At 41.5% G+C, this 20,971-nt stretch overlaps 6 protein-coding genes across 6 annotated transcripts; 3 read left to right on the top strand and 3 right to left on the bottom strand.

Moving 5' to 3' along the window:
- Positions 1 to 43: 43 nt before the first annotated feature.
- On the top strand, positions 44 to 4,132 carry LOC6580227 (probable serine/threonine-protein kinase samkC). Its single transcript, XM_002006048.4, has 5 exons — positions 44 to 147; positions 1,087 to 1,176; positions 1,253 to 2,835; positions 2,926 to 3,085; positions 3,157 to 4,132. The coding sequence occupies exons 3-5, from the start codon at positions 1,261 to 1,263 to the stop codon at positions 3,693 to 3,695; spliced, it is 2,274 nt and encodes a 757-aa protein (XP_002006084.2). The 5' UTR covers positions 44 to 147; positions 1,087 to 1,176; positions 1,253 to 1,260; the 3' UTR covers positions 3,696 to 4,132.
- Positions 4,133 to 4,525: 393 nt separating this feature from the next.
- On the bottom strand, positions 4,526 to 5,338 carry LOC6580226 (protein aveugle). The gene is made up of 2 exons (XM_002006047.4): positions 5,072 to 5,338; positions 4,526 to 4,870 (listed from the first exon to the last, which is right to left on the bottom strand). The coding sequence occupies exons 1-2, from the start codon at positions 5,222 to 5,224 to the stop codon at positions 4,703 to 4,705; spliced, it is 321 nt and encodes a 106-aa protein (XP_002006083.1). The 5' UTR covers positions 5,225 to 5,338; the 3' UTR covers positions 4,526 to 4,702.
- Positions 5,339 to 5,630: 292 nt separating this feature from the next.
- On the top strand, positions 5,631 to 7,734 carry LOC6580225 (26S proteasome non-ATPase regulatory subunit 11). The gene is made up of 4 exons (XM_032730403.2): positions 5,631 to 6,190; positions 6,256 to 6,762; positions 6,825 to 7,037; positions 7,103 to 7,734. Exons 1-4 carry the CDS (start codon positions 5,876 to 5,878, stop codon positions 7,331 to 7,333), a joined length of 1,266 nt encoding a protein of 421 aa, XP_032586294.1. The 5' UTR covers positions 5,631 to 5,875; the 3' UTR covers positions 7,334 to 7,734.
- A 203-nt stretch (positions 7,735 to 7,937) lies between these two features.
- Positions 7,938 to 8,810, bottom strand: LOC6580224 (attacin-B). Its single transcript, XM_002006045.4, has 2 exons — positions 8,452 to 8,810; positions 7,938 to 8,382 (listed from the first exon to the last, which is right to left on the bottom strand). The coding sequence occupies exons 1-2, from the start codon at positions 8,763 to 8,765 to the stop codon at positions 7,983 to 7,985; spliced, it is 714 nt and encodes a 237-aa protein (XP_002006081.1). The 5' UTR covers positions 8,766 to 8,810; the 3' UTR covers positions 7,938 to 7,982.
- A 1,724-nt stretch (positions 8,811 to 10,534) lies between these two features.
- LOC6580223 (major facilitator superfamily domain-containing protein 6) lies at positions 10,535 to 16,150 on the top strand. The gene is made up of 5 exons (XM_015164144.3): positions 10,535 to 10,682; positions 13,117 to 13,581; positions 13,642 to 14,290; positions 14,383 to 15,582; positions 15,639 to 16,150. The coding sequence occupies exons 2-5, from the start codon at positions 13,328 to 13,330 to the stop codon at positions 15,819 to 15,821; spliced, it is 2,286 nt and encodes a 761-aa protein (XP_015019630.1). The 5' UTR covers positions 10,535 to 10,682; positions 13,117 to 13,327; the 3' UTR covers positions 15,822 to 16,150.
- A 2,323-nt stretch (positions 16,151 to 18,473) lies between these two features.
- Positions 18,474 to 20,597, bottom strand: LOC6580222 (gastrulation defective protein 1 homolog). Its single transcript, XM_002006043.4, has one exon. It carries the CDS (start codon positions 20,491 to 20,493, stop codon positions 18,547 to 18,549), a length of 1,947 nt encoding a protein of 648 aa, XP_002006079.1. The 5' UTR covers positions 20,494 to 20,597; the 3' UTR covers positions 18,474 to 18,546.
- Between the last annotated feature and the right edge of the window lie 374 nt (positions 20,598 to 20,971).

Here is a 20,971-nt window from a genome sequence, read left to right as displayed (position 1 = left end):
TGTGGCAGATGGCAACTCTAGCTAAAAGCACTTGAATAAATTAAAGCTGGCAGTGCCGTTAATTGTATATTCAAATTGTTTAATCTGAGTGCGGGGCGGCCGCATGAGTAAAAGTTTTGCTTTTAACAGTAAAAGTCAGTGTTTCTGGTGAGTTAAATTACTAATTTTATGTTTATCGAATAGAAAGTGTAGCTTAAGTAATTTTATTTTCACTCGTTTTTGGACTAGTGTTATAAACATTGAACATAAAGTCTGCTGCTTCGTTGCTGCACCCCAACAACACCGTTATACGCACGCTCAGGCTCTACTGCTCTCGCACACACACACACTCTCTCTGCCTTTCTCCTTCCCCCTCTATCTCACTCTCTGACCTACTCAACACATGAAGACATAACTGCGCATGTCCTGCAAAGTGTTATGCGCAGATCTCGTGTCAATGTCCTGTTACCCAGACATTTCAACTAATTTGCCAAACTTCTTGTGCTAGCTGCACTGAGTATTCAGTTTTCCAGTGAGATAACGGTAGTTTTTTATTTTTTCTGCTTAAATAGTTTAGTTATTTGTCCAATAGTCATTCAGTGTAATTTGACGCATCTCTGGTTATAAATCAATACCCTAAGTCGCTATAAGAATTGCCACTGCGCAAGACAAACTTCGTCCTCGCCGTCCCACACACGACAACTGCGTGGGTGTGACAGAGAAGGCGAGAACCAAGCGTGCTTGAGCCAGAGAGAGTGAGAGAGAGAATAGTAAAATGAGCTAACGCGCATGTTCTACGTAGTTGGGCGTTTATATTGTTGTTGTTGCTGCGGCTGCTGCTGCTGCTGGCTTGGTTGCTTTTCCTCTGCAGCTCTGCTGCTGCTGGTGGTGGTGCACTTGGCTTAGCTGTGTTCGCTTTGGGGGTTGGGTCAGTGGGTTTGGTAGGCAGCCGAGCTGTTTGTCACCGCGGCACGCTTACCTGCTTTAGGGGTTGTTGTTGCCCGGGAGTTGCGCTGTAGCGTTGCTTCCATTGCTTTGCCTTTCACTTGCCGACTGTCGGATGTAGCGTAAAGTTCTCTTTTGTTATTGTTGTTGTTGTTGTTGCAGGACTGTATGAAAGCACCTCAAATGGTTTAATTGCAAACGCAACGTGCTCGTTTATTGATTTTTGCATACAAAACATAAGTAATTTTAGAGGTAAGTGATTTAAATTGATTTCCTTCTCAGCTAAGAAATAATTGCAATAAATTCGTATTCGTATTCGTATTCGCAGTTCTTGCCATGAGCGTTAAGTCGAGTGCACGGATAAAGAAGCGACGCTCGGCGGAGGCAGCAGCCGCAACGGCATCCCCATCCTCTGGCTCCTTTGCGGCCATCAGCAGTCAGCGCGGCGCCGTCGGTGGCAGCAGCGTCGCCAACAACAACAGCAGCAATAGCAATGGCAATGGCAATGCCAGCAGTGGAGCCAGCGGCAGCAACTCGAATGCCAATCAGAATCTCAGCAAGAAGCACAATTTCGTCGGACGTAATCCCAATTTCGATACGGACGAGACGAAGCTGCTCATCCAGCTGTGGGGCGATCCGAAGCTGCAGCGCACTCTGATAACAACGCACAAGAAGCATGCGGTCATCTGCCAGCTGGCGGCCAAGATGCAGGAATATGGCTATCATCGGTCGCCGGAGGAGATCACGACGCGCATCAAGAATCTCAAGTGCTTCTACAATCGCCTGAAGAAGGACAAGGAGTACGGCATGTCCGGCGACACGGAGCCCAGTTGGAAGCATTTCGCTGAGATGGATGCCATCATGACGCGTCCCATATTCAGTGTGCGTCCCAACGAGGTGCCGGCACCGTCACTTAAATACCAATTGGAGCAGGCATTGGAGGAGCATGCGGAGCGTCGGAAACGACGCCAGGAGAATGGTGAGGAGCTGTCGGAGAGTGAAAACGAGGAGGACGACATTCTGCTCTCCTCGCTGGTGCCCAATGGCACCAACGGCAGCAAGTCCAAGCCGGATGATAACGAAGGCGACGTCCAAGTGGAAGTGGACCGAGGCGACGTCTCGCCCAAGCGGCGCAAGCTCACCTCTGAGAAGGATGTGGAGGAAGACGAGGCAGCTACACTCGAGACTCGCATTAAGACTGAGCCAGTCTGCCAGGCGGACTCAACTCCAGCGCCTGAGCTGAGCACAGCAGCAGCAACAGCAACAGCGATTCCTGCCGCATCTGCCGCAGTTGCCACAGATCCCGAAGAGGATGATGATTGCATGCTGTTGCCGCTGCCGAAGGAGGAGCCCATCGATGTGGATGCCGTCGAGGAGCCAGTTCCCGCATCACCGAAAATTGCCAGCACCGGCAATTTAGTGACGCCCACGCGTCCTGTGATGCCCACGCTCACGGACATGCTGCAGCTGCCGAAGAACACGAATCTGCTGCCGTACAGCGGCGCCAATGTCATCATACCGGCCAATAGCATCAGCACCAGCGTCTCTCAGCTGACCAGTACAACGGCCAGCAGCAGTGCGTCCAGCGGCAAACTCACTCCGGGCAAGATCTCGCTGGTGCCCACGAATTTCCTCATGCAGCCCAAGCAGGCGTCCAATGCGACAGCAGCGGGCAAAGCGGTGAGCGCAGCTACCGGGACACAGCTACATCTGCTGCAGAGCGCCATTAATCAAGGCGCACGTCTGATGATCAGCGGCTCGGCGCCCACGCCTGTGCAGGCGACGCCCAGCTCCGGTCTGGTCACGGGCCCCGGCGGCGTCAAGTTTGTGCTGGTCAATGCGGAGCAGGCGGCGGCGGCCAAGGCTGTGGCAGCTGTGGGCAAGCCGACGGCGGCCGGGATTACCACGGCAGCGCTGCCGCAGCAAACACAGCAGCAGAAGCTGCATCAGCAGCAAACGGAATACCTGACGCAGCAGCAGCTCCAGCAGACACAACAGCAGCAGCAGCAGGTGCAACAGTTGCAGCAATCACAGCAGCAGCAGCAACAGCAGGTGCAACAGCAACAGCAACAACAAAATCAGCAATTCGAGAAAAAGGAGGAGAAACGTCGCGCTCAGGAAATGCTGCGCGAGGAGCAACAGTCCAAGCGGCACATGACAAGTGAGTCAGTTGATGATTCCCCCTAGAGACAATCATTATTTAATTTAATCATTTTGTCTCTATCCACCCAGCCATGAGGATCATGCTGCGCCAGCTGCTTAACGCCCAAAACGAGGCCAACGAGATCCAACACAACCGCCTGTCGCTGGAGCGTGAACGCCTGGACTGGGAGAAGTCAATGGGTGAACGTTTGCTCACAATGCTGCCCACGCTGCTGCAGCCAACGGTGGCAACAGCTGCAGCCGCTGCGGCTGCTGCTGCAGGAGTCGCGCAGCCCGGACCGACGCATCAGTCGCCACAGTTCATAGTCTCGAGTCCGGCAGCAGCGGCGGCGGCGGCATCGGCGGCACAGCGCTTACAGCCGCCCAAACTGCTCTTTACCACCGCCCTGCCCATGTCGAATGGCACCGTCTCCATGCCTCACATACTCAATCCAAACAGCGCGCTGGCCACCTCACTCCCGAAGGTCATTGGAGCACCGGTGACTGCGTCGCCGGCATCGGGCAATGCAGCTGGAGCAGCTGCCACCAATGCATCAAAGACCGTAGATATTTGCACGGATATTAATGAGGTACAGCTCGTCACTCCCAAGCTGGAGAAGGATTGCTAATTGTCGACAATTCCTTTCCTCTTTTTTTTGGATTTTATCGCAGTTACCAAGAGAATACTCAAATAAACTATACACTATAATGTTTATTGCTATCTAAATATAATGTATACATATTTTAATTAGGATATATTTATTTATTTATTTAGAGATTAGATTCAATATAAAGCTAATTACTGGCAACTAGAGCCTTAATTAAGATATATTTACGATAGTTCTTTATACTAACGTTCACTCGGCTCCAAATATTTTATATATTTAGTTAACTAAAGTTTGTGCAATTTCTAATTCGAATATCTTGAACCTTCGAATCAACATTCAATGATTTTCCACGTTAAGATCCTTCATTATTTAATGTTCCTGAATATCCTATCACCAGGATATGATAAATTTGTCGCAGTTGCTTATATTAAAATTCACTCTGATCAATTTTTGTTTAATTCATGTTTTATTTGCATATCGGAAATTGAAGTTTAAACTCTAACGGCATGTGGGCTGGAATAGTCGGAATTCTTGGAATGAGAACTTCTTCACCTTCAAATGATCAATGATGGCCTGGTTATCAACGTTGCAAAGTTTTTATTAGGTTCCGAAGAGCGATTATTACGACATAGTTGGGAGAGATTAGAGATTAGCTAAGCTTTCCGTTTCGATTTCTACGTTCTTGTCGATACAACATTGCGAAGAAATTGTATTTTTTTAATATTCGGTAATTCGCCTCGATAAAGTCATTTTGTAATACTTGTATCCCACTCCCGACGAACAAAAATCCAATCGCATCAAAATGATGAAAGTCCGTCCAAACGTTCTCGAGTTATAAAACGTACATAGAATTAATATTTGAGCAGCTAAGACTTTCTCATATAATATATTATGATTATGATAGTTCCTTATACTTAGTTCATTAAGTTTTAATACTACAAATGATCACTTGCTATGATTTTCTTTGCTAATATCATAATTTCACATTCCTGAGTACTTGTGTCCATGGCCAACTGATATGGCCACATTTAGTGCATATTGAGACGTTCCATATCACGGATTTCCATAATATCCGTTTTGAGCCGCTGCTTCACAATCTCGCGCCAAATGGCCTCGCGATCTCGATTGTCCGTGATGCCCATTCGCTGCAGGGTTGAGTCTGTGATGCGGAGCAGAGCTCGACCGGTAATGTCATGCTAAAAGGCAGAGAGTTCAAATCGGGCAATTAGTAGGCTAAATGTTTCAAAGATTTAAATTCAAATAAATAGACGTTGGCTATTGATAAATTGCTAATTGTTCTTGTTGAACTAGAACCTGAGAACTATGGCACAAGTGCTTCGGGACTATAACAAAAAGAATAAGCAACCGCACGGGTAAGTTGTTTTTCTTACACTCACCTCTGCAAACAGTCCAACGTATTTAGTATATTCCCCGCAGTGTCGGTCGTACCATTTCTGTACGTCGCCGACAGTCCATTGGTGAACGGCCTTTGGTCTCGTTGTTTTGGCTCGTACTTTGTTTTGTGTCACATTCCCGGTTTCTTCACCCATTATTGCGCTGTTTGTGCAGTCTCTACGAGAAAGATCTAGCAATTTCCCGTACTGCGTCCAACTTGTCCTAGACAACAATTCGACTTCTACACTTTTCTATTTTCGATCTCTTTGCGATATCAATATCTATCGATAGTTACGAACCAGAACTAGTTTGCTGTATTTATTATCAGCTGCCACATAAATATTCTTACGTTAAAACCTAATTTCTTATGTTTATTGTCAACCGCCACAAATATTATTCTTTGAAGTCATTATATTTGTTTGTTTTATAAATATATATTTTTGGCTGGATTTAAATTGTATATGGTGTGGAGCAATTAAATACCAATTTTACATATTCTATATGTAACGTTGCAGAAAACATTATTCGATAGTCATTGTCACGTGGCTATCGCCAGCCGCACATCTCGAATCGTGACTGGCGCTTAATAACAACGACAACTGAAATCAGCATACTACAAAAGGTGTGAGAAAACACACAAATACGCAATAAATACGTTCAACCATAGCTGTTAATTCAAAAATAAACTTGCGTCTGAATAGTGCACTAGTTAATACACACTTATTTATTTGATTTGCAACCGCGTGCGTTTAAAAAACTCAACTTCCAATTTTCCAATTCGCAATCGTCGCCGCAACAGTAGCAAAATGGCCGGAGCTACACTTTTCGAACGTGCCCAAGCGCTGTCTAGTGTGAATCGCGAGGAGGGCATTACCCTGCTGAATAAAATTGTGCGTGAACAAGAGGTGGCCGAGAACGATGAGGAGCTCATACGCATCAAGGAGCAGGGCATTATGCAGCTCGGCGAGCTCTACAAACAGGAGGGCAAGGCCAAAGAGCTGGCCGATTTAATCAAAGTGACTCGTCCATTTTTGAGCCTGATCAGCAAAGCCAAGGCTGCAAAGCTGGTGCGTTCGCTGGTCGATATGTTCCTTGATATGGATGCTGGCACTGGTATTGAGGTACGTTAACCATTCGGATGTGTCCCTATAGCGTCTAATCCAATTTGTTTTTTCCTTTCTGACAGGTTCAATTGTGCAAAGACTGTATAGAGTGGGCTAAGCAGGAGAAGCGCACCTTCTTGCGCCAATCGCTGGAAGCTCGCCTCATTGCCCTCTACTTTGACACGGCTCTGTATACGGAGGCCCTGGCTCTGGGCTCGCAGCTGCTGCGTGAGCTCAAGAAATTGGATGACAAAAATCTGCTGGTCGAGGTACAGCTGCTGGAGAGCAAAACCTATCATGCACTTAGTAACTTGCCCAAGGCCCGTGCCGCTCTAACTTCAGCGCGCACTACGGCAAATGCAATCTATTGTCCCCCGAAAGTGCAGGGCGCTCTTGATCTCCAGTCGGGCATTCTGCATGCAGCCGACGAGCGTGATTTTAAGACAGCATTTTCGTATTTCTATGAGGCATTTGAGGGCTTTGACAGCGTGGACAACGTCAAGGCACTGACTTCTCTCAAGTACATGTTGTTGTGTAAGATTATGCTTGGACAGTCGGACGATGTCAACCAAATAGTTAGCGGCAAGTTGGTAAGTAATTATATTAAAAAATAAATATATGTAATTAATGATATTAACAAATTGGTATTTAGGCCATAACCTATTCCGGCCGCGATGTTGACGCCATGAAAGCCGTGGCGGAGGCCTCACATAAGCGTTCGCTGGCCGACTTCCAACAGGCATTGAAGGACTACAAAAAGGAGCTAGCTGAGGATGTCATCGTACAGGCACATTTGGGCACGCTATATGACACAATGCTGGAGCAGAATCTATGTCGCATTATTGAGCCATATTCGCGCGTACAGGTTGGAGAAATTTATATATATTTATTCCAATGAAACGAATACATCCTCTGGCGTACATTTTGCAGGTGTCCCATGTGGCTGAGAGCATTAATCTGCCCATGCCACAGGTGGAAAAGAAGCTATCACAAATGATATTGGACAAAAAATTTAGCGGCATTTTGGATCAGGGCGAGGGCGTACTCATCGTCTTCGAGGAGACGCCAGTGGATAAGACATATGAGCGTGTTCTGGAGACCATACAGAGTATGGGCAAGGTGGTCGATACACTGTATCAAAAGGCCAAGAAGCTGTCATAAGTACTTTAAACTGGAATATGCACATACAGACCCCTAATCTGCGCTCCTCCCCTCCACCTACATCCGCGCATCAACAATTAATTAATATCTGGCGAAGTTAGAAGACAATTTTTTTTGGTTATTCCCATGCATTCTGCCAACAAAGAGAAAAAAAATTCCCACAGGGGATCCCTTTGAAAATCATCAACTTTGTTATAGCCACATCTTTGTATGTTTCGATACAATTAACAACAGCTGAAAACAAAAACAAATAATAAAATAAAAACATGTATTGGTGGTAATAGCAGTAAAAATATTGTGTAAACCATAATAAAAATATCTCTAAGCGTAATTAATTATCCCAAAACTAATAAGCGAAATTATTCAAATAATAATAAAACGGATAAAAAAAACGAAACGAATCTCAAAAATTATTCTGCTTTTGGGAAGTAAACTTCTCCAATTTATGATCAGATGTTAAATAAACTTTTAATAGTTTTTCGTTTAGTTTTCTAAAAAAGCAATTTCAATCTTTACTAATCATCTCAGAAAATTCGTGAACAGGCTGATTTTGATATTTACATATTTTTTATTATATTTGTTCTTACGTAATGAAAATAAATAATTTGCATATTCAAACATACATATGTATATAGAAATATATAGATATTTAACCGAACATGTGAGTTAGACCCAAGCCGGCGCCAAAGTTGGTTTTGCCACTGAAGGGGCCGCTAGTCCACTTGTTGGCATTGCCAGTTAGATCGAGGCGAGTGTTGCGATCCTGCGAGGACCAGAGATTGGCGCGTGCATCTAGACCCAATTGCTTGCCAATGCCGGGAATATTGCTGTGGGTCAAGCTGGCGCCGTGGCCATTGATGTGGGAGTAGTCCAGGCCAGCGCCATTGCGCTGGAACTGAAAGCCGTTGGCCAGCTTGTTCTGCGAGGCAAAGACTTTGGCGTCCAGGTTGTGCTTGCCGTTGTTGAATAGATTGGCATGCGCCGACTGCGTGAAGCTGTCCTGTACGCCGGGCGTGTGGGTTTTGGTCAGATCGAAGCCATGGCCATGACTGTGTGGGGCGAAAAATCCAACATTAGCTAGGCAATTGGGGGAAAAGTGTCTTCAGGGATTCACTTACTTATTGTAGGCCAAGGATCCTCCGGTGGTGACAGGTCCCTTTTGTGTATTGCCCGCTGCGAAGACTTGTCCAATCACATTGTGATCGGGTGAGCCGATGCCTTTGCTGAGATTCAGACGTGCATCGGAGCCACCAGCCGGATTCGAGGACACCGAGCCGCCCAGCACCTGGCGACGCACTCGAATGGGACGCGGCGGTGGTGTGGGTCGTGGATAATACGGAAGGGTTTGGAAGCGCTGTGGCATGGCCTCCACACAGACACCAATGGCCACAATGGCCAGGATGAGAATGCTGCTGCTACGCTTGCTGTGCATGTTGCTTCGTTGAGTTCTTGCTGTTGACTGATGATTGAATGTTGCCACAGCTAGCGCTTAAATACTCCATCTACATCCAAGTGGGGAAGCACCATGTGAGGCTGTTGGTTTAGGTGATTGGGGCGCTGATTGTGATTCACCCTCGCTGACATCGGTCTCTGTTTCGTTGTCTTTTTCTCTCGTTGTCTTATCAGCTGCAGCGTCTTTGCGAAAATCCCCGCGCATAGTTCGAAGCCATAAAAAAGTTTTTGCCTGCCTGCCTCAACTTGTTGCTGTCCACAGTGCGGTAGGTTCTAAGGCAACAAGAGTAAAGTTGAATGAAATACACGCATACATGCATGTATATGTGTTTGTATATTAAATACAAAAATAATGTACTAAGACCACAATTAAATTCAATTTGATTTAATATGTAAATCACGCAAAGCAATTTCAATTTTAACGAAGGCTGCAACGAAAGATCTGAACGAAACTGATGTGTGAACATGTATCCTTGTGTGAGTGTGTATATCTCCCTCCCTCTCTGTCTATCGGTGTATGAGTGCTTAAGCCTTTTGACGTATGTCTGTAAGTGTGCGTGAGTATGTCTGCAGGCATAGATTTATGTATGTTTGAGTGGCTGCCTGTCGGGTTACTTCGTTAAGCACAGATGAAACAGTTAATTTCGAGCATCTAAACGAAGAGAATGGGAAGAGAAGTTTGAGCGAGCTCAAAGAGAAACTTTACACTCAATTTGAGTGGAGTGGAATCTATTTTTGGCAAAAACTTAATTCAATTGATGCGCAGGAGCAGAGAACACATGCAAAGAGAAAAGCAAATAATGAGCGAAAGCTATATATAATTTAAGAAAGCTTAAACCAAAATTATAAATTTAAAATGTAATTTAAAATAAAACTTTAAATTATTAAATAAACATAAAAGTATTTCAAGTCTTTTAATGTAAGAGTCTTTATCAGCATACATCGTAATGACGTCGTAGGCAAGATCAGCTTAATTGGCTTTGCTGTCAAACAATCATTTTTTTCGAGGGGAATTTCTGGTTTTTCTAGAAATGTATTAATGAAAAAAAAAAAAAAAAAAAAGAACCATGATATAGTAGCTGTGCCTAAAGACTTTCATGTGGTTTATTTGTATTATTTATATGAATGTATACTGTAGCTTCTAAATGTTGATTGATGACACAAACAAATGCTTATCAATTGCTTGGCTCAAACAGCATCTATTTCAGCTATACAAAATGAGATACGATTTTTTTTTTTTTTTGTATAATATATGTATTTATGTTTATTTATAATATATTTATATTTAGTCTTTAAGGCATTTATTTGAATAAATTTCATTTGTAAAACACGTATAAAATGAAAAAGGACTATATTATATATAGTAGTGATATAATAAATATTAAAAATATTTATGTGCTTGAAACTCTATAGATTTGAAATATACTACATATTACATATATAAAAAGTAAATATATTCAATTTCTCTAAAGAATAATATTATTAATTAAATTATTAGCCAATCTCTCTCTAATATAATTTAAAGGTCCTACATGCTGTGGGGCTTAACCTGTCAGCTCTTTTGGAAGGAAACTCTCTTTGGACTGCTTGCAACTTGCTCTTAGCCGGTGCTGTGACGCCTCGTATGTCAACGTTGTCGAATCTCATTAGGTTTAGCACACGAATCGCGCTTGAGCGAGCTTTTCCGTTTTCCGCTTTTCTTCGTTCTTGAGCGTTTCTGTTGTTGGTTTATTTGGCTCTTGGAAAACTGTGTGTGCGCTGAACAAATTGTCAAATGCGCGTATAGAGGCAAGACGCGATTTGTCTGTAGAAAAACTTTGCTTATCGATTACGCACGTAACACATTGCTTCAGCTATAACCGTGAAAATTTTTGAAATAAATGTGCTAACAATACTGGTGTGTAAAATAGTTTAAAATAAACAAATTTAATTCAATTTTGAATCAGTTTTGAATGAAAACCTGCAAATATATTTGTGTCTATCCATAAATTGTGCTATACCAAGATTTTCCTGTGCTATCTTTAATGTTGGCCTTCACGTTGTATATAGAGGCAGCAGACATACGTCAATGTATACATAGCTGTGCCAAGAAGTGTCACTGCCAAGTGAATTAGTAACTGTGCTTTGTCTTTAGAATTGTTGTGTAATTGAAGCTCTAAAACAAAATGGATATCCTGGGCAGCCTAAAAAAAAAAATATTTATATGCTTATATAGCAGAAAGAAACTTTATATTAATATAAAAATAATAATAAGGAATATGAATTTTGTATTTTGAAAAATAATTGTTAACAAATTGAAATATCATACAGAAAAAGTCCTTATATGTAGCATAAAACAACAACAAGTCTGCTCCATATACATGCACAGAATATGTGTCTGGCTATGTATACACACGCACACACATATACATGAATGTACATACACATACACACATATGCGCTATAGTACCTTTCGCAGACAAACCCACTTACCTACATTTAGAACTCTGCGTATGTGTGATAAAAGAGCAAAAATAAAAAAAAAGTTGCCAGGCTAAAAAGTGACAAAAACAAAATTCACTCATTCGCTCAGTTGAACGCGACGCGAGGCGACGCTTAAAGCTCAAAGCTAATGCAATACTCACTCAAGCCAATGCTCAGTGCCCTGTGTGGCTCCGTTGCCCGCCTCACCCTCTCTCACTCTCTCACACACACACACAGAAATCATTAGGCAACCTACCCTCGCCCTGTGTGCGCTCAAGCAGTTTTTTATTGTGTCGTTCGCTTTGTCATTTATTATGAAATGTGCATTTTCAATGTTAAGTGCGACAGTTGAAATGGACAAATGGGAAAATGGAAAAGTGGAAAAATGAAAAATGCATGCCCAAAGGCATAATCTGTATAATCAGGAAATCTAACAAAGGCAGCTAGAAATTGAAAGAGCAACTCTTTTAGCCTGGCTTATGGCTTTGTTATTATTGTAGTGCCTCGACTTGTTTAATGAGTTGTGATTGATTTTAATCTAGCATATAATATATTATGTGCATATATTTATATAAATATATTAGAGTACTATATAATAAATTTATGCAACAGGTGATAGGTAGTGTGTGTGGAAATCAATAATGAAAACTAAAACAAATACATCCATATAGAGTATGTATGTATAAGAAAACTCAATATTTTTGATATGTGCATATAAAAAAACATAAATCATTTATATAACTATATGTTTATAAACAAATGAATATTTATTTATATATGGCTATTATGAATATTATTGAATATTTGAGTTCCCAGTTTTGGTTCCATGTTGAGGTTACAACTGCCATTGGCTGAACACAGGTCAAGTTTGCCTTCACTCGCTTTTGCTCTCTGTGCAACAGTTGCATTCTTACAATTCTCAAGTTTTTACAGCTTAGACAAACTTTGCATCGCGAGGACGAACCAGCAGTCAATAGTAAAGTGGATTGATAATCGGAGGATCTAGAAGCTATGCCAAAAGCTATGCAGAAGCAAATTTCTAACATTTTGTGTGTAAAACTTTGTTCATTTGTGTTTAGTAATAAATATAATAAATTTAAGTTTGCTTAGAAAATTATAATTTTTTTTTAACATATTTGTATATGCTCATATATTTACATGAGTTTCTGTAACCTTGTTTTATTTCATTACAAATTTTATTATTGTATATATTTTTTATATTTATAGATAGGTCTATTTTTGTTCTAGGCTTCAAAATCAGAATTTTTGGCAAAGTAAATTTTCATTCTGATCATATTATATATAATTAAATGAAATTTAGTTAGCGTTTCAAAAGTCTGGGTAACAAATATTATTATATATGTAATTCTATTTTTGTTCTATTTTGTATTAGATTGAACTACATATACATATTAATATATATATAATTTAATAAAAAAAAAATAAATTAGTATATGTATATTAAAGAAAGTAAATGAAAATAATATGATACAAATACATACATTGAATATAATAAATATAATAAATATATATTTACCTTTAATAAATTAAATAAATTTAAGCTGAACTTTTAATTTGATGACAAGGGTAACTTTTAAATAAAAAAAAATAATTAAATAAAATTTTTAAATATTATATTACAAAATATATTTGCTAAAAGAAAATAAATTAAATATATAGACATAAATATATGTATTTGATATATATGTATATTTACATATATGCTGAGAGTAGATTACTATCTAAACTAATATCTCATTTAATAATCATAATTCTGAGTAAATCCCTACTTTAGCCACACCTGCCAGCATTTCCGTAAGCAATCTAACTAATTCTACGTAAATTCTTCCATTGTCTATCCTAAGCAGCTGCTGAAAGGATAATCGGAGGCATGATGCTGTAGTTGTGAGGGCAGAGAAACGCACAAAAGGATTATTGAAACAAAAGCTCCTCGCTGCAGGGCAGGAAGTGTCAGGGCGTAACGGAAGCAGTTAGTCCGACCAGACGACAGCGTCCGACTAGACAGCAGACAAACATATACCTATATATACACACACATACACGTATACAAATATATAAATGAATCCGTATAATGCAGCTGGTGGCGGTGGTGCGGCCAATCCGTTTGGGGCGCCCGCCTCGAGCGTCGGCTACGGCCAGCCACAACAGCCGGGCATGGGCTATGGCTACGAGCAGCAGTCGACTGGGGGCTACGATCAGGGCGGAGGAGCGGGCATGGGTTACGGGCAGCCGCAGCAGGTGCCTGGCTATGGACCACAGGGCGTCAGACCGCGCGTCGATGTGGAGGCCACTGGTGAAGTGGATCCCAGTTTGTGAGTAGCCAATGTCGCTTCTTCATCCACCTCAAATGCTTAACCTTTGGAGCTTTGCAGATATCCGGAGGCCAAGGACTCAACGCACAAAGTACGCGGCGCTTCGGGCATCATAGAGATGTTCTTTGGCGGCACGGAGCAGGAGCTGATACCCGTGAAGAGTTTCTATTTCTTCTTCTATGCGGCCTTCGGCTCGCTCTTTCCACTGATGGGCGTCTACTTCAAGCAGATGGGCATGAATCCGGGCCAATGCGGCATCCTCGTCGGCATGCGGCCCTTCGTCGAGTTTCTGTCGGCGCCCTTCTGGGGCTCCTATGCGGATCGCTGTCGCCAGGGCAAAAAGCTGTTGCTCGCCTCGCTCGCCTGCTGGGTGCTCTTCACCATTCCGCTGAGCTTCATCCGCCCGGAGGCGGTCAACTGCATCGAGCGCCGCAATGCCACCGACTTTGTGCTGACGTATACGCGCACCAAGCGCGACACCTCCGCCATGTACGATCCGAGCAGCCAGCTGGAACTGGAGCAGGAGCTGGCCTACGACGATGCCCATGGCGACGAGACGGAGCACAGCCGGCACAAGAGATCGCTGCTGCTGCCGCGCATCGATGCGGGCATCTCGCCGGTGCACATCAACTTCGTGAGCAACTACGATGACAAGCATCATCGGGACTATGTGACGCCCATCTTCAGCTCCATGGTCTACCGCACGCCGGTAAGTCTGAGCACAGCCGAGGATTCGTTGGGAGTGGCTAGTAATTGACCTTCTATCTATGCTCTTTGCCCCTTGCCCCTTGCCCATTGCAGGACATCCAGAAGGCGTTCTTCCTGCTGCTGCTGGTCATTCTGATTGGTGAGTTCTTCAGTGCTCCGGCCATCACACTGGCCGACTCGGCGGTCATCACGCTGCTCGGCGAGGATGCGGATAAGTACGGACATCAGCGCATGTTCGGCTCCTTGGGCTGGGGCATCTCGATGTTTCTGGTCGGCATTGCCCTGGATCACTCCACTTCCTTCTCGAATCATCCGTGCGGCGCCGGCAACAAGGAGAAGAACTACAACATATGCTTCTCCATCTTCTCGGTGCTGATGACGTGCGCCATCATCTCCGCCTCGAAGATCACCTTCAAGTACGAGCCGGTGGACGAGAGCCAGCAGCAGGCGGCCGCTCAATTCGTGGATCCCAACAAGAAGGCCGAGGAGGAGTCCATGAATCAGCTGGCCGCCCAGCTCAACTTACCATCACTGGCAGTGGGTAGTGGCAGCGCCGCTTCGGGTGCCTGCTCCGGTGGCTTGAGCAGCTTCACTGGCGCCGCCCATCAGCCGCAGCCGCATATCGGCGCCGAGTCCAAGGTGTTCGCCCAGACGGCCAAGGAGTTGCCCGAATGGGTGACTGTGCTGACACATTTCAAGGATCTGAAGACGGCCTCATTTCTGTTTGTCGCCTGGTTCATGGGCTTCGGCATTGGTCTGATCTTCACCTTTCTGTTCTGGCATCTGCAGGACTATGGCGGCACGCCCACCCTGTTCGGTGTGGCGTCCGTCATCAATCATGTGTCCGAGATTTTTGCGTATTTCTTCAGCTTTCGCTTGATCACCCAGATCGGGCACGTCAAGGTGCTCTGCCTGGGCCTAATTGGCAATGTGTTGCGTTTTCTCTATATCTCCTATCTGACCAATCCGTGGATGGTGTTGCCCTTCGAGCTGATGCAGGGCATCACCCATGCCGCCGTCTGGGCCGCCTCGTGCTCCTACATTGCACACAATACGCCCAAGCATCTGCGCGCCTCGTCCCAGGGCGTGCTCCAGGGCATCCATCATGGCTTGGGTCGCGGCTGCGGCGCCATCATTGGCGGCATGTTTGTCACCTATTACGGTACTACTGCTACCTTCCGTTGGTATGGTATTGCCTGCCTCTTTGTGCTCGGCCTCTTCATCTTCATCAACTTCTATCGCAAGGAGCAGGGCTTCATATCGGATATACCCGTTACCGAGGATCCGCATCAGGTGAATATCTATATCGACATCTATATGTGCCCTTAATAATCTTTCCATTCCTTCAGGTGGCCGAAGAGACTTCCCATTTGGCGCCACATGGTGTGCCCAGCAATCCAATACCTCGCGCTCTGTCCAATACGCGTCTGAACGAAATGAATCCAAATGGCGGACCCTATGGCACCTACCAGACAACTGGCGGCAATCTGGACATACCCGGCGCCAATCCGCACAATCCGTTTGCACAGTAAAAAAGGCCAGAGTGAATCTAACTGAACTCCAGACTTCCCACATAACAAACCATCCTCGCATACCATAAAAAGAACCATCACAAATACATGCTCACATAGTCATGGACACAACAGCACAGATTGAACAATATATATATATATATATATATGATGTATATGTATATACATATATAACCGAAAACATATCTTGGACATTGGCCTGCAATATATAAATTGCTAAATGCATTGCTTTATTATGGGTTTTGGTGCTTGAAACATACATACATAGCAAACACAAACAAACATACATACATATATATGCCATATACATATAAACAACTACCAACAAAATATTTAGCAAATGAATGAATGCATATATTTTATATTGGAAATTCATAGAATATATACATTAAGCAATACTTTTTTGCTTATTATTAAATTTATTCCAAAGCAAAATAAAAATAATTAAAATATATATAATTTCCTTTGCGAAAATTCTTTATAATAATTTTATTTGATTTGATTTTTTTTTTTTTTTTTAGAAAAATAATATTAACATCAAGAGATTTAGGTCTATATATATATTTAGCGAGCACTTTATGAAATCAACATATTGATTATATATTATATAAATATATATATATATATATATATATATATATATAAAGAATGGTTTTTTATTTTATAAAAAGCAATTCGAACGAATTTTCACATAGTTGCAGTTAGCATAAAAAAAAAAACACAAAATAATATTGGCCTAATCTTTTATATTTAATAAGCATTTTACAGTTTATTTGCATCGCAATCACATCATATGGAAGGAAATATTTAAAGGATCATAGAAACACACCATAGTCCTAGAGGAACCAATAACACACATATACGAACAAACATACACAACTAAATGAAAAGCGATAACACATAAAGTACCTATAATACTTATATACAAACAATAAAAATAAAAGATATGTAAAAGACAAAAAAAAAAAAAAAAAATTAATAAATAAAAATAAATAAATGAATAAAAAATTGAAATTTAATTTTATATATGAAATATCAGTTGAAAGAAAATAATTAGTTTTTATATTTAAGAGAAATCCTTAAAAATATATGCAAGCTTGAGTAATTAAAAAATACACATATTTAGTAGTACATTTTAATTTATTTAAGAGGTAATTTTTGAAATGCTTTAATATAATTTAGGATTTTTTATTTAAAATTAAAAAATTATGTATAGCTTTTAATATTTCACATTTAAAGTTAAAGGGAACATTTAGAAAGTCCTTAAAAAATTAAAAGTGGATTATTTATTGTAAAGATTTGAATAATTCAAAATTATTTTATTAATTTGAATTGTTATAAATATAATTCTATATTTTTTTAAAATTATAAATTTATGTTAGGCATAATATATTAATATAAATATTATATATATTAAAATATAAATTAAAATTATTTATAATATAATATTGTGTATATATTTTAATTTTATATAAATCATTAAAATTTATACTTTTTCCATAGTTATAATAATTTATTTATAAATAATTTGAATTTTTGATTGTGAATAAAATAAATTTATTATTGTAATGTGATATATTACATTTACAATTGTAAAATTATTTTATTTATAATTATGAATTTCAAAAATATTATTATAAATTTAAATCATATATAATACACTTATAATTATAATTACATTTACATTAATTTTTTGAAACAAAATTCCATATGAATATGAATATATATGTAGTTGTTTTAAATACAAAACACGAGCTAAATAAACTAAATAAAATTTGAGAATTTTGGAAAAACTAAACTTAAAATTGAAAGAACATTGAGAAATTGAGAAACAAATGCTGTAACGAATGATATTATGAAAATCCGCCTCATTACAATCAAATGTTAAATATGTTAATTTTATGTACTATATACATATATATATGGCGTATATACATATATATATATATAATATACATATTTATATGTAAACGATTATAAATGGCTATTTTGAAATACATACTTCTCTATAGAAAGAACAACAAAACCCAAAAACTAAAAACTAATTCGATGTCTAGTTAAATATATATATAAATAAATATATATATATATATATTTGCAGAAATGTACCTAAGATTTTGATTTTGAACTTGATATGAAATACTCTATATAGTAAATATATATAGTAACATAAATATATATATATATATATATATTAATTACCGTTAATGATTCAAACTGTCTTAGATATTGTTACTATAAAATATTCAATGGATATGTTTCAAATTGAATTTTCTAATTCTTATTATTATTATACTCTAGCTCTTATGTACAGCACATTTATGAAACTTTGGGTAACTTATATGAGAAACAAGAACAAAAAAAAAAAAAAAAAACCAAATATTAATAATGATGTACAATGTGCACTTAAGTTATGTTTGCTGAGCTACAAATTTAACCAACGGCTCCAGAATATATCTAAATTATACTAACTATAAATAAACACACATGCATACAAGAATGTACAAGTATTATACACAAGGCGCATACCATTAAACATTGACATATAAACATAAACACATGCAACATGTATTACATATAGAAATCCAAGAACTCATGTAATATGTATGTTTAAATAAAAGTTGGAAAAATCGATTGGGTGCACATTGTGGATGGGGCTTAATACATTCATTTATTAACCATTTATTAAGTATATATCAATTGCTTAAACAATTTCCAACATTGGCTAAGTTTCATCTGCATCTGTTTTGGGCTTTTTGGCCGCTGGCGCTGCCTCTGCTGCCGGCAGCTTCTCGGAGAATATGGCCTGGGGCTGGGTTTGCTTGTAGGCGGGCGCAATCCAATATGGATTCTCGGCCGCATCCTTGGCATACTTGAGGATGGCCTCGCGAGGATCCTGGTCGTCGTCGACACGTTTGCTCAGGCCCAGATTGCGTATGACATAGGAGGAGAGTGTGCCGCCCGAGCTGGCAACGCGGCCGCCTTGGCCGCTGGTAATGGGTAAGTCGGGTCGCTTCGACTTGACCGGATCCATGCGCGCCTTTTCCATCTTCTTGCGCGAGGAGCGTGTCTTCTCCTGCCGGAACAGCGGCAGGGCATGCGGTGTTATAATCTGCGACACGCCCACCATTTCCATTTGTTGCCTCTTGCGATGCGTCTTCACCACGCACAGCTTGGCGCCGCGTATGCTGCGCTGTTCGTCGTAGAGGCACTTGATGATGCCATTGCCGCAGCTGACGAAGAGTTGATTCAGCTTGGGATGCCACAGCGTTTTGATGACATGCGAACTGGCCACAGGTATGCGTTGCACCTCCTCAAAGCTCTGGGTGCTATAGAAGTAAAGATTCGCCTCCTTTTGCTCTTTGGGCAGCGACTCGCCGGTGACCAGCATGCGATCATCCGGACTGAAGCAGCAGTCGGTCGTGTCGTAGCGTGAGAAAAGATTCGACCAAGTGTGCATCGGCTGCTTGAAGTTCCTCAGGTCCCAGAGCTTCATGGTCTCGTCATTGCTGCGCGTCGCAAGCTGCTGGCCCATGTATGAGAACACAATGGACGTAATCTCGGAGCCTTTCTGATGTGCTGTGCGGACGCAGTGCGTCGTATTTACGAACATCTTTCGTGTGTCCCAGGTCTGTATGGAACCGTCCACGCAACCAGCGGCGATGAGAGTTGCATCTCGATTGAAATTGCAGGCGGACGCATTTGTTCTTAGACCGCCCTGAGCTCGCGTCTTGATCACCTGCATCTGCTCCTTGGCTCGTAGTCCCTGCCAGATGCGCAGTGTGCCGTCGAGAGCTGCGGTCAGGAATTGCTCCCGGTTGAATGGATGCCAGCAGCCAGAGGTTAGCTGAGCCACATGGCCCTTTGTGCGGGTCATGTCGCTTATATATTGATCTCCCTTGCAGCATTCCAGCTTCTCGAAGCCGTCTCGATCGAGGATTTTGGCCTGTGCATTGCCAGATATAACGAGGATCATGTCACCAGTGACGGAGTATTGAAGGCCTCGTATGGGATGATTCTCACAGGGCTGCAATTGACGAAAGCTACGCATGGAGGAATCCATGCCAACAAAGTCCCAGAAACACATGTCATAGTCAATGGAGCCCGACACAAGTCGAGCGCCGGAAGGATCTCCAGCAAGTGCCAAGACGGCTCGTGATCCGTGCTGCATTTGGACTTCGTGTGTGTAGGGTATGCGACGTATTAGGCTGTCCTCATCGTCATCATCGGAATCACCATCGTCATCGTCGTTATCATCCTCATCGTCTGCCTGATGCTTCTTATCATTAGCATCTTTTTTCGAACTGGCCTCTGGCTTGTCCTTCTCTGGTTGGCTCTCTGTGTCTGCTGTTGGTGGCAGTGGACCAATAACATCCTCGTCATCCTCATTCGGTTCTTGTTCCTGCACGCGAGGCGCAGCAGTGCGCGCCTTTGCGATCTGCTCATTGATGTCGAAGACTTTCGCTGCCTTCCGGCCAAAACCGCTGATGCCCATCATTTCTTTCAGATGTTGGCTCTCCAGATCCTCGGCCACATCTTCAATTTGACGTATCATCTGTTGCTTATCTATCTTCTTGAAGCCGCCAGCATCCTGGGATTCCTGAGTTGTTTCAGCAGGCGTCATATTTATGTTCAGCTGTATTTTGCCAAACGAGATCTTGCCGCGCTGCATAGCGAGCTGATTTAATTTATTTCTGTGGCTTTAAAGAAAAAAACGTTTATTGTTATTCTTCAGCTTTGGTTTTTGTTTTGGCTGCTTCGCACTCAGCTATCGATGTATCGATAAAGTGATTTTTCGATTAATTCAAAAAATACTGAATTTCCTTTGTAGTAAACTAAAAAATACTGATAGTATTATTTGAAATTTACAATTGTGATATATAAAATGTAATTAAAATTCATAATGAAATCCAATGTGCATCCGTTTTTAATGTGTTTAATTATGCTATGATGTTATCTTCACTGTTCTTGCTAGATTTCCAAATGTTTTGTTTACTCTCAGCTGTTGCTTGCAGTGTTGCCAGGTTTTGAGACATAAAAATAGCAAAATCGTCTCTAAAAAATAGCTGAAAATAGCTAAACAAATTTTAAAATAGCTTACAAAATAGCTGAAACCTTTATGCATTATGCATTTACTTTAAATTTTATTT

Source organism: Drosophila mojavensis, unplaced genomic scaffold (genome assembly GCF_018153725.1).
Source record: "Drosophila mojavensis isolate 15081-1352.22 unplaced genomic scaffold, ASM1815372v1 contig_80, whole genome shotgun sequence".
NCBI classification, from domain to species: Eukaryota; Metazoa; Arthropoda; class Insecta; order Diptera; family Drosophilidae; genus Drosophila; species Drosophila mojavensis.
Note: the sequence above shows the minus strand (reverse complement) of the source record. Positions and strands in the feature narration are given on the sequence as shown.